General features: G+C 45.7%; 1 protein-coding gene across 6 annotated transcripts in view; it reads right to left on the reverse strand.

Annotated features, from left to right (window-relative positions):
* Positions 1-2632: 2632 nt before the first annotated feature.
* The window catches only part of pcdh19 (protocadherin 19), a 62521-nt gene continuing 46406 nt past the window's right edge, over positions 2633-18747 (reverse strand). For all 6 annotated transcript variants that reach the window (XM_010903673.3, XM_010903671.3, XM_010903670.3 and 3 more), the window contains exon 5: positions 2633-5517. In XM_010903673.3, coding sequence (XP_010901975.1) covers positions 4928-5517 — 590 coding nt within the window. In that variant the 3' untranslated portion in view covers positions 2633-4927. The remainder of the gene's footprint in view (positions 5518-18747) is intronic.

The raw sequence follows: 18747 nt of genomic DNA on the forward strand, positions 1-18747 counted from the left end.
AATGAGTTTGGCAATTAAACAGAGAAGAAAGCACATTAAGACTATTTATGTGCAAGCCAACAAATGGATCACCCCAAAACAACTTCTGGTGCCACTGGTGCACCCACTGTCGATTGGCCTCCTCTCAGCCTTTCAAGTCAGCTTGAATAACGAATGCATTTCAATGGACTAAATGCCTCTATTGTCCACTGCTGAAGACAAATATAAGGCTCCACATCCATTTTTGTCCCTGCAAATATATACTGTATTCATGATTCTGGATTCAGTAAGAAATATAAATCATTGTTTTCCTCCTCTAAATTCCCTCAGGGTCTCCTTCTCCCTGCTTCACTGGCAGCCCAAAAATTTGCTGTTTGACGCCACTGTGGTGCACATTGTTAGCTGCCAAAACTAATCCCCATGTGAAAGTGTTGCAGAGCTTTCAACTGGTCCCATGGTTTCAGAGGTCACAGAGAAAAGGAACAGAAGGTCGTAACAAGGCCTGTCCCTGCTCTGCAGGAGAAGCAGCTGCGGTGCCTTTTGATGGGACGGTGAAGGAATGAAGATTGGGGCCTGTGATTGGTAAGGGGGATGCGGTTAGCTCACTCATAAAGGTCAGTCGACAAACTGCTTTGTATTGAAGGAATGTTTAGTAGTCGACGGCCGCGGACTCTCTCTTTAATGCATGTCCATGTCAGAAATAGATCAATTTAATTGTTCTCTGATTCCCCCTCTCGCCGTTTTGCCAAATGATAATTGAAACATTAATAGGACGTTAGCAGGACATGTGTCCTGGTAACCTTTTGCATAAATCTCTGAGCTGTATTGGGGGAGAATTCACCCCGACAAACGGATATCAGACATAATTAAATATGGGGAGACACGTGCCATTTGGGGATGGCTCACATTACATACGAACATTACAGCGAACAAATTGCAAATGCTATTAAACTCAGGGGACTCTGTTTGTTGATAGTGAAGGCCACAGAGCACTGTTCTACTTAGCTGGTTTGTACTAATGATAGTAATGAATTTCCTTTTCAATTTCATTTCTTTTATTTCCCTTAATTAAAATTAAAGGAGAAACAACCATTTTGCGTCTGTTTTAAAAAAAAAAGTGCAACACAATTAGATTTGTTCTAGGCCTCTTTGATGTGTAATATTTGACGGTAAAGTCAATATTTGCAAGCTTCATGTTGAAGTGCCTGTTACTGGTGTCTCACGGTAGAACCTTTTTCATTTTAATTTTAAAGACACAGATGATAGCTGTTGTACACAGAATTGGTTCACAATTCCCTTCAGCTTTTTAACAGTAAAATCAAATAAAAAAAAGCATTTGCCTGCATTGATTGACATTTACATATCAAATTAGTTTTACAAGTTTCGCCACATTATATTTTATGTTGAGATTACTTGAAAGCAAGGTCAATTCAACCAGGTCCTCCCATGTGTTATCCACAGGGTTGACCTTCAAGACAAAAGTTGTTAGCCCCAGGTTAAAGGAACTCTGGGAAGAACCATGAAGTCTAGACAGTATCCTGCTAGCATGCTACTGCCTGGGAAAAAGGGGAGGGAGCTCTAACTGGAGGAAACCAGATCCTCCTAATAGAATAGCTCGACCAGAGGGTAGAGAGACAGTGTTTAATTAGGGAATATAAAACAGCCCAACCCCCTCCCGCTTCCACTTATCTGTGAGGACAGCAATGTGCAGTTGCTTTATCCCACTGCTTGGAGGGTTCTTCTTCCTCCATCTTTTTTTCCCTTCTTTTCACATATTCTTCATTATTTTGCTTCCTCACATTCTTCATCTCTGATTCTAGAATGTCTTCGTCTGGTCTGCATACTTTTTACTCACCGATGCTAAATCACTCAGTGGAGTCATCCGCACCTATGGGGGAGGTGAAGAGTGGAGGCACCCATTGAGTGAATATGTCAAGGATGGAGGTAGAGTAGGAGTGGTAGATGAGGGAGGTTCTGCCATAGCTTTCCGGTTGTTTCATAGCTTCAGGCTCTTTAGTGCATCAAAGGCAACTAATCAATCAGCAAGGTTTGTAAAGAGAGAAACTGTCAAAACGGTGGGTTGCTGGCTGTGATTGTGCATTTTTCACTCACCCAATGCAAAAGGATGGAAACGTGAGGCTTCTTGGGACTCAGTGTATGTTTATGGCATCTAAAAAGGAGGTGTTTCAAATGCCTCAGAAATGGCACCTCTGTAGATAGAAAGAAGAACATTTGAAATGGACCCTTTGGCTGTAGCAGCCCTAAAAGATGGAATTGCAGAATAATTGTAACTTGAGAGCGAGTGTGAAGAGAGAGTTAATTTTCATTTTATTCTAGATACTGTGTAATAGCTATCACTCCATTCACTATCATGACATTTTCAAGGCAGGGTTTTCAGTCGATAGTCAGATCACATTATAGATTTTGATGGATTATGGCAAGACAAAAGATCATTTAAAAATGGATAATTGCAATACGCTGGGTTGTGGTCATGCTCATTCATTTATAACAATGCGTATGCTTGGTCTACATCTCTCTCATCATTTCAACATGCATATATTAAATGATGTGCTGTTCGATGGCGATTTCGATGAGTGTGTTATCAAAGATGACTTTCTCATACACTTAGGAAGAACGAGGAAACAAAGTGGAGAACATTTAATAGTTTAATAACAAGCTGCTGTATACATTCAGTGATTATTCCGATTTTCATGTTGCCAGAAGCCATGGGTGAGACCAGCAAAAAACATTCAGCTACATCATCTATTTCGTTGTATGCAATTTTGTCCTTTTTTCATTCACATTTTTCCATGTTTTACAAAGTGTAACTGCAAAGCAACTGAAAACCGCATTGCTGATTTGCAATGCGGTTCTTCAAAGACCTGCATTGCCTTCAAACACATGATTCCACCAAATCTGTTTGGTTGTGACTGCAAGGTAAAACTCTGGCTATTCTTTGTATTTTAAATTGTATTTTAAAACTCAATTAAAAGGAGATAGTAGTTGATGACACTGCAGTTAAGCAACGCTACTATGCTAGTCTGCCTTAGCCTCTTACTTGGAAGTGTCAACAGGGCCTACAGTCCTTTTCATATCATTGAGACCACTTCTGAGGTGCGTTACTAACTGGAAACTTTAGCCCAAATACAGAAACACAGAAATAGGTGGAATCATCTCATTAGCTTAACAAAAAAAAAAAACTAGCTTTAACCCTTTTCATTGTACTTAACTATTAAGATTAAGCGATCTTTAAGCTTTTGTTTGCTTCTTTTTTGGTTTCTTTTGCTATCTCACTCTAAGCTCATTGAACTGACACACTACTGTTGGTGCTGAAGTTGCTTTTTTTTTATTTTTACATTTTCTATTTGCCCACACAGAAACTTGATGGCACAAGAACGGACCAATAAGAAAGTCTTTACAACAAGGTAGACTGCAAGTCAACAGTTGCCAGGGGTAACACGGTAAACAAAACAAAAATCAAATTTCATTTTTAAAATAAAATATAATCAATAGAAAAGCCCACCCCTCCCAAAACAAAGAATAAACAAAAGCCAGTTAATTTCAAGTATAACTTACTGATAAAATAACTACACGGCCTTAAATATTCTCATGATACATTTTTAAATTATTTATAAAATATATTTTGGCATATATGTTTTTTTCTTTTTGTGTTTGTGTAACAAACGCTACTGTAGCTTCAGTTGAACACCAATGTTTATTTGCTTTTGTTTTTTTTAACTCTTGAAAGAAAACATTAAAGGGATTGTCACATAACAACAGGTTATTAAAAATGATAATAGCAAACCCTATACAGAGTTTCACATAGCAAGACGTGAGTGACGATCCCTTCTATCCTAGTCCCATAATCAAAAGTCAGAAAAAGTACAAGACCAGAGCACAAAGTTTCTAATTGTGCTCCACAGGCTACAATCAAGAATGGGCACAGGAGATTTGAAAAGTATTTTACCCCCCTTCAGTACAGTTCGTTTGTGACGGAAGCAATCTGCCCGTCCCGCTTCTCAGTGTTCAGAGTGCTTGGGTAGATAGCGAGAGTTCATTTAGCTCCATCGGTGATAAACCATAAATACTTTGCAGACCTCACAGTCCGATGACACCGGGATGTCTTCCGGGGGTGTATACAGAGAATACGGATTCTCTTATCAGACTTGGTGAAAGAAAAATTGGACTGGGAATGTATTTCCTTTCCCTCCCCCTCTCTCCCTTATCCATCTTCACTGCTGAGCACTGTTCAAGATGCACATGGAGGCAATGGTTCAGAGATGAAGAATCCAGTGCACGTTTGTCTCTCTGGCGGTTGCCATCTGTTGCATTGTGGGAAGCTTACTCTAAAAAGGAAATGACAAGTCGATTTGGCAGCCGAGACCAAACTGCAAACCAAAGAAGGCAATCTCAGTTAGTGATACAAAAAAAGTTCAAAAGGCATAACTGTACTTGTATATCCGTCGCCGTAGGTGTCCGGTCCTTGTGAGTCCGAAACGGCACCTTCACCTCGGTGGGTGAAAGAGGCCGAACCGACGTCTCATGAAAGGGCGCGCGATTGGCCGTGACCAGGGGGCACGTTGGGCAGTCAACATTAGCCGGCCTGCAGGCTGGCTGCAGACAGCGTCAACAGAAAACGAACGGAAAAGCAAACGAGAAAAGTACTGCGACTACGACAAAGCCACGTCCACTGCCTTCGCATTTTTCCAGGAACACAACACAAAGCTCTGCATATTCAAGTGACGTTCAGCGACTGGCCTTCGCCAGACCTGTAAACTACTGCTGCTTAGGATGTTTGTCTCTCTCTCGTTCTTTCCATCCTCCGCTCAACTTTCTCCAGCGTACACATCTATGACGGAGTATATATAACTGTTTGTTTACACTGTGGGTGTGTGCGTGTGTGCGAGTGAGTGTTCGTGCGTGAGTGCAGGCTCCCCTTTGACGCCCGTTAGAGCACGATGTCTTTCAGGCGCTTGCTGCTGGGCGACTCCTTCTCCAGGTGGCCGTCGTGCAGGAGGGTGTTGATCTCCCGGACGGCAGGCTCGCTGTCTTTCCCCTCGGGCTGCCGCAGCAGACTGTGGTTGGCGATGCGCTCGGCGTCGCGGCATTTGAGCGTGCTGTAGCCGGACGATGCCTTGGCCAGCGGGCTCCTGACATGCACAGGGGACGTGATGGGGCTGGCCGCCTCGCGTCCGTTACCTGCCTCGCGCACCGCGCCGCCATTGGCCTTGGGGCTGCACGTCTGTGACTCCATCGGCGTGCGCTTGTTGCCCCTTAGCTCGCCCCGCTCAGGGTCCTCCGGGCCATCCTTGCCGAACGTGGCAAAAGTCCTTTTGATGGTCCCGCCGGTGCCGCAGTCCTCGTAGTGAGGCACATCCACGGTGGTGGCCTCGATGGAGAGGGCGATGACGTTGTTGCGCGGGTGGCAGTGGTCCGGCGACTTGCCTCGGGCCGGGGCGGGCACGCGGGGCATCCAGCAGCGATCCGAGTGACCCAAAATACGACACTCTTCCTGGCAGTGGAAGCCTTCGCTGGGGTCTGAAAAGAAAAGGAAGGAGGGGAGGAGAAGGAAATCATCAGATTTTGTCCGTTAAACTGGCCTACTTCCCAGCGCTTTTAACACATTTACATGTTGCTTTCATGGATCTCAGCATGGCTTGTTTCGGGTCCTTTCATCTTATTGCAACGTGTCAGACACATAAATAAAAAAAGAAAGGAATGAAGCGAAGTTTGTGGCAACCCGGACAGCGCCAGTTTATATTTTTCGTGGGTAATTTGCTTTCTCTTTCATGTATGAAATCCTGCCGACTCCTCTCCTACCGCCTTTGCAGTTACTTCCAGACGACTAAAGATCTGCAAGTTTGAAGCACTTCTAATGCGCCAATTAAAGGACGTATTGTTAAATCAAAAGTCCATTTCCAGCTCATGCATAATTGGGTTTTCAGTAGCGACACTTGATAAAAGCCGGGGGTTTAAACAGTGCAATCAGATAGATTCCCACCAAGAGATGCACCAGTCGTGCTGCCTTCTTGTTGCTAGCTAATCTAGCTCAGCGTCTGTCATATGGCATTGGTTATAAATGTGTAATGATGTTTTTATGCAGAAAAAAAGATTTGACTGTCTACTACCACATGTCCTTTGTTGTGTCGGATGGAAGGCCTTTAAAGATGATTTTTGTATCAGTAGACCAACCACAAAAAATACAAGCGCACTCGTTTCAAGCTGAAGAGCTGTCCTCTTTTCAGTCTGTGGTTTGAGCAGAGAAATGTCTCTTATTTTCACACGCTTTTTTGCAATTTATTTGTCTTTTTATCCATAGGCCAGTCAAGAGAGTTGTTAATCCTGAGGACTCTGGCGTCCATAAATATTTCATTATTTGGCCATCTGGACGGATAACCTAACAAGGGCATGTTCAAGATGCCCTCGTGTTTCACGAATCCTATCAAAGTGAGCATAAGCAGTTAAAGGACGACTTCACGCCGACATATTGTTGAACACATGAGAAAGGGAAAGCTTTGACACAAGAACGACAAAGATGTTTCTAGATGTATGGAAATTAAGCATCTGACTACACTATCACAGTCCCGAAAAGACGGAAAGTACCATGAATAGCGTCCACAGTAAAGCTGCCACGTTACAGCCAGAATAGACAGTCATTTATCTTAACCTCTCAGTATGCCCCCAGTTTGCCTCTGAGATCCCTCTATTAGCCTTGGCCATGTAAAAGAAACTGACACGCAGATGTTCAGTGACACATTTCTAAGCCTCTGGATTGGTCCTTGCCTCCACAGGGCAGGGGGCCCTCCTACCACACGACAGGCCCAAGGTGACAGGAAGGGATTGTGGGAAGGAATTGCCATCGGCCTCCGGCATGTCCCGTGCTTAGATCTGGCTCTCGCAGCTTGACAGATCACCTAATTAAAATCACTAATTATCTGTTTTCTTCCCCTCTTTTCTGCACTCTGAGGGGCACCTCTGCTTTGGGACGCGCAGATCAATATATAAAGATTGTGTTCTAGTGGTAAGGCTACCGGAGCTGTCTTCCTCTTAAACTGCCATCTGATGAGGCGGACTGGCTGGCTGGTTAGCTGCTTAACTGGATGGCTGACTGAATGAATATCTGGATGGCTGGGTGACTAACCTCTTGTATCAGTAGGACATATACTGGCTTCTCTAAGTGTAGGTATATATATGGGCTTGCTCCTGACCAAGACTGGGGCCCAGGATGCCCACCAAATGTTCAAAACCATCAGTGACCAACGTCAATTCCATCATGAATGTTTCATGGAAGGGCTTTACTTAAGGATTACTGAGTTGGTGTAAGGGTGTGTGTGTGTGTCTGTGTACACATGCAATCTTCCTTACTTTACACGCACTTCCACACCCAGAAAGTCCAACAGGTGAAAACGTCAAAATGTAAATGGAAGAGAAAGCTCTGGATGAACTCTGTCGGCTCAAGTAGCTCAAATTTAGTCTGTAATCACCAGGACTTGTGAACACACACACGTCCCCATTTTGAAAGGGGCTTTTCATCACCAAAAGTCAATGTTATCACCATGGCAACAAGGGGTTATCCATAATGCTCTCCACAGCGAAGACTGGCTATACCACATCTGGCATATTGCAACATCTAAATTTCCCCATGGAAACTTTAGCCGTCCTATGACGAGCTTCCTCTTTTTCCTGAGGATTAAAATTCACAGGCATTCTCTGGATCAATACCACTTCCTTTAAATAGAATTTATGTTTTTTTGTCAGCCTGAAAGATCTCAGGGCCACAAAGAAGACATTCAACTGAAGACATATTATACTAGTAAGCCATCCGTGCAACACGCAGTGAATACGCTCTTTCTCACACACTTCCTTTAGGGGGATCTCAGGGAGTGCGAGTGGTTCTGTAGTAAATTACATCGTTCTGAAAGCCTGAGCACCATTAATGGAACGTTTACATCCAGCCTTCAGCTTACAGGCTAACAACACAACCAGATGTCATTCTCAAAGGTCCCCCAAAAGACGGCAGAAGAACGTTGAAGTAATGAAATATAAGAAGAATGACAGGCCTTTAGTCGACCTCTGACAAAGCCAAATCTCTCTGGGGGAAAATAAATTGAAGCTAACGCTAATGCTCAAAATGAAGCAATTAAATGCTCCTTATATCTTTGCCATCTGAAAGGCCATCAGCCGAAAGGAAGAGCAAGAAAGAAGCCCCCCCCCCCGCTTCGAATGTGTATTGAAAGTCATCAGGAAATAAGCTTGCGAATCAGTTCCGGGAAAAAGACTTAAAGTACAGTACAGAGCAGTTCTATATCAGTGGGAATATTTCCTATCTAGGATTTAATACATATTAATTACTGAGGGCCCTCCATCGGGAGCCAAAAGCTTGCCTGTGTTTTTCAGTCATTCCAGACTTGAAATAGAAATCAAGTTAAATGGAGAGATGGGGGGGAGAAGAAGGGGAAAAAAGTCAAAGTCCTTCAGCACCGCTGACAAATTGACAAATGTGACGTTAATTCTGAATGAGCGGTTCAAAAGAATCCCAACAGCTTTGGGGAGCACTTGAAATATTATAAACACGCCACTTTAAATGCAAAAGCCGAAATCTCCTGGTAGATACCATTCGTGTTTTACTGGGGAATTACATTGGTTCACGTCAGCAGAGAGTGAGAGCACCCAACTGATTCCTCCCTCCTTACAGCTTCCTCGGTTGGATTCATTTCGTAAGAAGCCCTGCTCATTCAACCCGCCCCTTTAAAGCCCTCATCAGACACCTGAAGATGCTCTTTTTTCCTAAATAATTCAATAAACAAAATGGAACCTGCTAAATTAGCCAACAGCCATGGATGGATTCTCCTTCGAACAGTGAACATGATACAGAAGTGGCTTGTCATTCTGTTGTCTTGTTTGGGAGGGTAATGTACACCCCCCCCCCTTTCCCCAGGAAAAGTAGGAGAGAACCTCCAGGCTGAAAACCATGACGTAATCCTGTAAAGTGAGGCGGACGAAGGCAGAGTAACGTCCTAACGAATGAGACTAGAAAGACAGATTCTGGGGTTTATGCGTACTTGGTTTCTATTGGATGACTTAATTGCGGCCATAGGGCTGTGCGATCTTCTGTATGACACCATTCAGTCACTTTGGGTTTGCTGAAAGATGAGCCCTACAAAGAATTTAGAGCAGTCAGTGTCTATAAAAAAGTTGTATTAAAGAAAGGTGGATGTGGATATATGCTTAAAGATAATTGGATGTAATAATAGACTTTCTTTGCTTAGGAAGGCGTACCACTTTATTCCACTTCATTTAGCAATGATTAGAGACATTTATAATAATTACAATAGCCCAATATCACCGTAGCAACTCACTGTGCTGACCCAAAATAATGAAAATGATCGTATGATATCACGTCGAGATCGTTAATAAGACACATGATTTGTAGAAGTGTTTGACTTTGGAGTCTATTTTGACCCCGTTATAGTGTCACTTATGGCTCCTGTCCATTTGGTCCTTGTTAGTGACCCTTCCCTATCTGATTCTGGTATCTGTGTACAGTCGCTGAAACAAAGGCATTTGTAGCCGAGCTCTGCGAGAGGACAAACATAATCAGCTCCGGGAGAGCGAAAGAAACAAACGACCGAGGCTGTCATTTTTGTTTTGTCTCTTTCATTTCTCTGCATGGTGACGCTGGCCGCGGCTTGACTGGTACTAAATGAGAATGAAATGAACGGAGCAGTTATCCTGACCCCTTTAAGGCCAAGACCGTCGGCGGCCAGCCTGTCCTCTGTCCGAGTGACTTCAGTCCTCGCATGCCGCAACAAAGAGCCGGGTGTTTCTGCCGTGGAGGCGCCAGTCCCTATCTGTGACAGTGGAATTGCTGTTTTTCTAATTGCTCTCCATATTAATTTTCCATTCTACCAGCCGCGCACCAAATTACAGAGATTGCATCTAAATTGTCGCCGCAGCCTCTCAAACGCTCCACTGAAGCTCCCTCGGCAGAGAAATCGTAAGGAGACATTTTGGGCAAACTACTACAATTGACTGTCTGGGTGACTGGAACTCTTCAGGCAACCATGGACTGTGCTATGAGAAAAAGAAAAAAAACACAGGGCTGCATTCATTAGGCATCAAACGGAATAAAAAAGACCTCTCCACTTGTCCAGTAAGAGGATTTCATTTTGCTAAATGTTTCCGAAATCGCTGCCTCAGTGAACGCAACCCTAATTAACACGGTGTTGGCTGACCCAGACACACGAGGGGCAAAGGGCTTCCCGGTCGGGTCCTCCAAAAGCTAGCGCTATCTGCCATCCTCTATTACTGGGCTCGAGCGGGGGGCCGATCCAGACGGTGAAGCAGCCTCCTTCACTGGTAACCCACCAGGGAGAGTCCAAGCGCGGCTGTCATCCCAGCCAGCCAATTCAGCGGGCCAGTGCCATTAATCAGCCGCTGGCCTTGGCTCCTGCGGGAGCGCAAGATGGAGTGTGATGGTCTTGTTTTTACAAACAGTGGAGGGGCACCCTCGCCGCGTCGCGCAGAGCCCATCATTCTCTGAAGCCCCGGCGCCAAAGCATCCGAGGCCTTTCCCCACTCCCCCCTCCACTCTCTCCTACTCCCATCAGCATCTGGCTCCCTCAACCCCTCGTGTTCCTCCGCCGGTCCATCCCTCCCTCCCCCCCATCCGCAGTTCGCCCTTCTCCCTTCACTCTACCTCTTGTCTCCTATTATGTCTCTCACACAGCACTTTTATTAAACCCCCCCCAAAAAAAACAATGAAAAAAGGAAAAAAGAAATGTGTATGTGTGTACATATTTATGCACACACACACACAGTAACAAAATGGAGATTGAGTGCAACAGAGAGTAGGCGTGTCCAAACTTTTGACTGGCACTGTGTACACATGGTATGTTGGTATCTGTAACTGGCATCACCAGACAGTTCCTTCCTCTTCCTCCTCCATCAGTCAGCTTATTAATTACAGAGGAAATCCGAGTGGCTGGGAAGCCACGTCAAGGCTGTCGTATGGACTGGGGGGGGTCTCGTGCAGCCCAAGCAGCCTCCATTTCGGAGCATTAGTACCAGTAAATTTACCCGGGAAGTGATTCTCTATCCAGTCCGTCAGGCGGGCTGGCTGTGCCTGACAGGGCAGTCTCTTCGGTGACGGCCCCAGCTGCGGCTGGATGCCAGCTAACGCAGACTGACAAGCGAACTTATATCTCTAGTCAACACCATCAACCACGGCCGCTGTTCGCCTGTTTCTTTTACAAGTAGCACTTTCATTAATTACTTTTAAAAGCCACACGGTAAATCACGCCACATTGAGTGGTGCGTCCGTCCGTCCCCCCCCCCCCCATCCACCTTTTCCCGACAGCCGGTCCACCTCCCCCTCCTCCCACCTCCCCCAACACTCTGCTACCCCGTCAGCAGCACCTCACCCCCCGGACCCGCGAGTGCGCCACCGCAAGTTCTGTCGGCTATAAAGAATGAACATCCAAACCGCTGTTGACAAACAATGCAGTGGCTTCTAAATTGGTACAAACAGCATCTGTTTAACAGCTGTGTAACTGCGGCGAGGAGAGGAGAAAGAACAAAACAAAAAAAAACAGAAGTCAAAGCATTTGCTAGGCTGTTTTTATAAATCACTTTGTCATCGCTGCCTACTGCACTGCTTTGTTCGAAGGCAGAAGCGACGAGCCAATGGCCTGCTTGATGTAGTGGTAATGAGCATGAGCTGCTATTCATGATGACACTCGTGCGGGCTGGTGGGCCGGCTGTGTTTTTTTTTTCAAGGGCCCTGGCGGGCAACTCATTTCATTTCCCTGCGAGGCACCTTTTCGCACCATGTCACACGCTGACTCTATGTTGCAGATGTAACTGTCAACAGCGACTAGAGGTCACAGAAGCCTAGTTCAAGGTTCTGAAAAATGCCGCCACGCCTCTGAGGGCTTGACCTTTTCCCGGGGAACAGGATGTAGAGGCGTAGAGGGAGATCGGGAACGCTCAGAGGGGCAGGTTTCAAAGTGACCGTGACTGATCTGGTGTGATAACGTGATGAAGGCGACTCGTATGAAGGCGTTGAAGTGTATGTGTGTGTGTGGGAGGGGGTGCTCGGGTGTTGCCAGAGATTCTGATTTGACAGCATACCGCCTCGACTGGATATTTGCCAGGCGGACATGCACGGAGCGTTAAGCTAAGCTGACCCGTGTCGGGCTGAACCGGTCGAAACCAGGCTCAGAGGGTGTTGGATGGCTCCATTTATAGATGGCGCACAAAGGTGTCTGGGCAGTTTTCGCACGGCACAGAAGGTATTCGATGAGTCGGGGTCTGTGTCACAAGAACCTGGCTTGGACGTCATGCAGTCGCACGAGCACTCATTAACACACACACGTCGTCCCTGGTTATGAATCCCTGTGTGTGTGTGTGTGTGTGTCTATGTGATGACTGAGCTAGGTTCCTCTCAGAAAGACCTCAATACAGGCCCACCCGTGAAAATGCAAACACACACCGAAAGCAGTAATCAGATGAGCAGATCTTAATGAGCCACCAGCTCATTGGAAAATGTGGGGAAGTAGGAAGCCTTTGGTCCTCCGAATGAAAGGCCCTGAAATGAGCAAGGCCCACAACAACAGCGGAACGGCACACAGTCCCCATTGGCTCTCCAGTCCTAGTCCCCGGCCTGCCATTGGCCGACTCAATTTCCTCTCCCCGTAATGGCATTGGCGGCGGAAGAAAGGACATCTTTAAATACACTGTCACAAACGCCGCATTCGCTGCTGTGTTTAAGCTTGACCGAGCTAGTGAGCTAATTTGCTTCGCTGAAAAACCCTTGAGTCTGAGGGAGCGAGGGGGTACTGAACACAGGCACTAAATTACATCTGTGAAAGGGGGAGTGAGGACGAGCGGGGCATTTGGGGGTTGAGGGACATCGAGGGGAGGGAATCGGGGAGGGCTGGTGGTGGGCAGAAGGAGGCGGGAAGAAATGATCTGTGAGAAGAGAAAATGAAGTGCACGTGGCCGAGGTCGCAGAGGCTTTCAACTCGTCCTCAGGGAAACGCCTCCACTAAGAAGTCCCTTACGGGTTTCTTCTCAAATGAGTGTATTTGTGGAAGAGTTGGAGACTGAGACTATTAAGAGAATATTAGCAGGAATATGTTTGTAACAAAAATCCAAGGTCAATTTGTATATTCTGCTTATAACACTGGCGCACAATCCTGTACAACTGGGATTACTTTGCTATCACATTCCACGTAACCCCCCTTAGAACAAACTCCTTACAACTAATAGGGTTGAAAGGAATGTGTGTGCGATTAAGCATGCAAAGACGACATAACTCCAGGTCAATACACATCACAACTAACCACTTCACTCATACCCTAGTGCGACCATAAAGCAATTTCCCTTAACATGTTTTCTTTCATTTTCCAAGTGCTGTTTTAGTTGGTCACAAAGCATGACACAACAGGCCAGTACTTGTCAGACCGCAAACCCACCTGGACATCCGAAAAGCCTGAGCTTCCACAAATCAATGTCTCTCTCTAAACAGCAAGACCCAGCCCACCGAGACATCGAATACACTAACATATCCAGACTCTATGCCCACGTCCTGAACGACACACTCTTCCTTATATAGTGCCCTACTTTTTACCAGGACCCTAAAGTTAGGATGTAGGGGACAGGGTGCTGTTGGGGACTCAGCCCTTCTCTTCCCAGTGAGACTCGGCACTGCTTGAACAGAGGCCCCTTACATAATTAATGTAATGTGCCTTCGCATTCAGTCATGTTCACTCTGTCAGCCAGGACTATGTGTTTTATATTCCGTTTTATCTCTTAGCAGAAAGGAGCACTCTCTCTCTCACACGTTGTCTTCCCTCTTTCTTTCCCTCCCTCTATCTCCATCCTCCATCTCTTTCCAAGTTCCCGTCTTTTCCAGCTCATGTCAACAATCTGTGGAAGTGGGACGTGTAGATGAAGGGAAGTGGAAGTGGGAAGTGCGGATGAAGGATCCTGAATGCAGGCCAGGCTGGTTAAGCAGAGGGGGACCCTTGGGTAGATCCAGGTAGTGGTATACAGGTCAACCTCACCCACCGCACCAGGTCACTGGAGCAATCTCTAGCCAAGGTTAAGAACTTGGGCAGGACCCGGTGAATTTTGAAGGCTGTGGGACTTATCGAGTTGCCTGGCAACCTCAAGTTCAAGTCACTTCTTTACAAGGAGTGTGTATCTGAACACCTCCTCAAGGATTCCTTGGTCGCTAAAAGTACCGAACCACCTAATTGGTCTCAGAAACTGTTCAGTCCTGTCTGCTTGGTCCCAGAAATTGATGGGATTGGCCAGAGCCAGAACACCCATGGGTAAAGAAAAACAATGGGCTTTGACAATCTGGAGAGATGGCGATAATTTAATTGCTGACGAATGCTTTGTACAACACTCGTACAGCCAGCTAACGCAGACATCGCCTAAACAACGACAGTGGATGGAGTCTCAGACTGAAATATTTGGCAAACGGTAGTGCAGTGGAACACCTCAGTCTGAGTTGGCAGGCAATTTATTTAGAGGTAAAAAAAATGAAAAGATGAGCAGAATCTCCAGAGCAGCACCAGTAAGTACAATGTCCCTGCCACTTTAGCATTATCTACAGAACCACCCAGGCTATTGTTTGCAGGGATTTTCCCGGCCACAGAAGGCCATTTTTGTTTGGTATCTGGAGGCTAGCAGTTCCTTTATATTATTCACAGCAGCGAATGCCTAGGCTGTTATGGAACTTAATAGTGCCGGGCCCAAGTCTGCAGCACTCAGGTTCTCCACTATTCCTCCTGCTGCCACCACTAAAGCAGGGAGGATCGTTGTTGGAACAGCAATCCCAGAAAATTCTATTGGCTGGAATCGTCACTTAGTCAGCCAGTCTTAGGGAATAAAATGAATGCCACGGATCAGCCTTTTCAGTATCATTAACCTGCCGCAGGAAAGGATCAGGAGTTTTCAGAAGATTCTGCACAGTTTGGTTTCTCTTTCTACACATGGGTTTAGGCTACATGTTCACTATTCTATTGGAGAGCAGGCTAGTATCACAAAAGTAGACAAAAGCTGATTACTGTAAGCCATCCTAGACTATATATACAAAGCATTGTCTGAGTATATATGTATACCTATTAAATAGCTTGGTATTAATTTACGGTAAGACGAAAACCCCATTGAATGATAATTCAAGTTCTAACATCTATGCCGAATCATTCTGCAATTTTCTATACAGCAAAGTATGTATAGACTTCAAAATGTGTTAGAGTTGTTAAACTGGTGCTTTGCTTAGTGCCACCCACGCTGAATGTAATCCGCATATGGGCAGAATCTTCGGACTACAGATCTCAATTCAGACAGGAACCACCATGTATTTGTTTAACCATTTACTGTAGAATTGTGGACAGCAATGCACATGCAATGTCTTGGCATTACATTCTGCTCCTCTGGGATAACTCATTGCCATCATATGATCGCACACAATATACATGACACACAATACTACCCATATTTACATAACCGTAATATTATTAATAGCAATCCCCATAGGCAATGAGCAAAGTACCTCAGCAAAGGAATCACAGAACCAAACAGGTGGGTGTTGGGTTTACTTGCACCTGCATGCTAGAACAACCTTCGATGTATCATAGTGACTGATTTTCCTGACGATTAAAATAGATTCAATATTGTGACAGGAGTGGTCCAACATCAGCTGATGCGTCGCTGACCAATTAGCACTCAGGTTTCCAGACTGAACTGGGTACGCTATTAAAGAAAACCAGTTAAGTAATCAAAGAGGGAACCCATAGATTTGATTTTTTTTTTTAATACAATGCAAACAAGCAAGCAAAGAACTCAGCTTGGCATTGTGCCACACTATGCCAGTTTGAATACCACACACACACACACAATAAGGTTTGTAGCAGGGGGTGGGGCCAGACAGTCATGTCCCCAAGGTAACCCATGTCATAGGAAAGTCCTAATCTCGTGTGGCGGGATATTACATTAGACATCTACTGTGAGCGCCGAATGACATTAGTGTCATGTGAGACTTTCGATTCAGACTTATTAGGTTGCTTGTTTCAGATCTCTTTGTGATGCTAATGAGAGCTGAACTGGGAAAGGGAGCCGGTCCCGAACAGCATCCTATTCTCTATACAGTGCACTACGTTTGACCAGGACGATACGGGCCTCGATCAAATGTAGTGTGCACTATATCCGGAGAAATTCGCTGTTCGGGTCTCAGTCCGGGAACCACAATATTCCCATTCTAGTAATGTGTGCTATTAATATTGCCTGACTAAAGGGGCCTGAGTCTCCTCTGTACGGTGACTCTTCGGTGTTCGGGTCAGTTCATTGTCTGGGCGCCCTGAGATTTAATGGGCAAGGCATGAGAACTGGCCGGGGACATCATAAAAAAAGTCATTTTGAGGCCTTCTTGTCTGCCATTAAATTTAACAGCCAACCTCTCCCATTTATTTTTTCTTCCTTTTTAAAGGGGCGGAAGGTTGGAAGAGGTGGAGAAGTAGTGGGCATAATTGGCTCACCAAGGAGAATTAGGTGATTCAGTGGAATTCCTTCGTGTAACAGAGAGTCGAATGGGGACAAAAAAAAACAACAACGTATTCGAAGGGAAAGCTACAGTGTTCGATCAGCCTTCTCAGAATGCACCTTGCTTTGAAGTGCTTCTCGACAACCTCTTGGAGATTGCGCGGACACATCACTCCCGGTTTCGACAGAGCGGCGGCATGTGGGGACGACGTCCTGGGCAGTTTGTCTGTGTCGACGGCAACAGACGCTTTTTATCAGTCACGGCCATAGAGGCCTTCTGGCAAGGTGGGGGAGGTGGTGAGGGTTGTGCAGGGATGCGCAGACCCTATTACCGCCCCTCTCCCTCTGTCGCTTTTATCTTTCGTCCATACCTTATAATGTAGCCGCAGGCGGGCTGTATCCGCGGTCATTCCAAACCGAGCGCAGGTACTTTTAAATACTTCGCGTCCGGCCGAGGTCATATTAGCCGACAGTCAAGGGTACTCACGCACTATCAAGTGGGGCTGTTCTCAACCTGTTGACCCAACAGAATGTATCCATGGAAATTCTGGCCGCCGTTACTCGTGTGTTATCTGTGAGCCCGGTTTGCTAGTGTTTCTGCTATGGAGAGAAAGGGGGTCTACTTACCGGGTGATTGAATGTTAAGGAATAAATCATTCGGCGCTGAACATGCAAGAGGCGCAGCAAGAGATATGGGAATGCCAGAAGCCTGCTGAAGTAACCTTCTGTCAAGTTATCACTTGACAGAAGGGGCTTCGCAGCAACCAGACTGGATATACGTTAAATATCTGGAATATGGTCAAAATGGGCGGAGAGGGGGAATTAAAATGCATCATGGAAGCCATTAAAAAAAGGGAAGGACGACACATCGAGAGATCAAATAGTGTCTCGCAGAGATAAATGACAGAAAAAGAGGCTTTCTCATATCCCTTAGGAGGTGTGAGAGGGTTAAAAGTGGGGATGCGCATATTGCAGCAGTGGAGAGAAGTGACTCTCTCTTTCTCTCTTCTCCCCAGCTGCAGTGATAAATGTCTCATTGTATTCGCGACAGAAAACTGCAGGGCTACAATGTTACTTGTCAGAAGACAGCTGATTCTCCCTCCCTTAAACTGAGCCCTAGTATATGCTTAATGTTTTCCCTCAGGTGGAGGCAGAAGAAAAAACAAACGGCTATAGCCAAGGACTGCAATGCCCAGAACCACCCAGCCCCGCCCCCTTTTAATCGTGTGTGTTCGACCATTCATTGAATGCACATGAACATGTACGTTGTCATGCATGTCCGCCTGCGACTGGGTAGCATTTTAAATCTGCAAATGAACACTGTGTGTATTGAGTCTGGGTGGCTTCTCCAGTGTTTGGGCCTACGTGTATATTCTATTCCCTTTTTTTCCCGTAGCACCATGAAGTGGTCCTACACAGGAGTCTATTGTGAAGTAAATGGGGTTAATTAGATCTGGTTTGTTGCGTGCAGGTTGGCGTTTTGCTAATATGTTTTGTTCCAGACGCCGATCTGCCCCCAAAAGGACAGAATTGATTTGATTGGTTGCCTTTGATGTTGAAGGGTGAGGTTTCCATTTCAAACGGGCCTAGAGGGAGCATGTATAGGCTAGCTTGATACCTGGGCATCCCTGTGATACATGGCCAAAGCTTTGCCTTGGAAGTCAAACACAAACGCACACACACACAGTAACTCAATGCGCCTGCTTGCTTACTTCACTTACGCAGAACCCACTAATATAGTTTCAGATCAATGTACACAAATGAAATTTCTTCTGGTACAGTCATTCTAACATTACTATTATTACACATAATTTGAAAAATCTAATCATGCAATTCCGAAATGTGCATCCATTGGACATCCAGGAATAACTACATGATCCAGGAGGGGATGAAATGTAGAAGAGGTGGTCGGTCCATCTCAGTTTTTCAGGACCCAGGCCATCATTTTTGTGTGTCATTAGACTACAGATAGAACCTGGCCTGTCTGTAGCCATCCTAGTCTGCTGAGCAACTCCTGGATATACCCCGAGTTTTGTTACAGGTGAGGGCTCTGCTTGAATGGACACGGGGCAGAGCCAAAAGAGGACTCCGGAGTTATCTTGAGGGCAGGAGACGGGAAGGGGGGCTGGTTGCTACAGTGGTTCTGATAGATGTGGTCTGGCAGGCTGGAGACAGCAAGCGCAAGACCCAGACTGGCCTACTCAGATTTCAGTC

This window comes from Esox lucius, chromosome 4, assembly GCF_011004845.1.
Source record: "Esox lucius isolate fEsoLuc1 chromosome 4, fEsoLuc1.pri, whole genome shotgun sequence".
In the NCBI taxonomy this organism is placed as follows: Eukaryota; Metazoa; Chordata; class Actinopteri; order Esociformes; family Esocidae; genus Esox; species Esox lucius.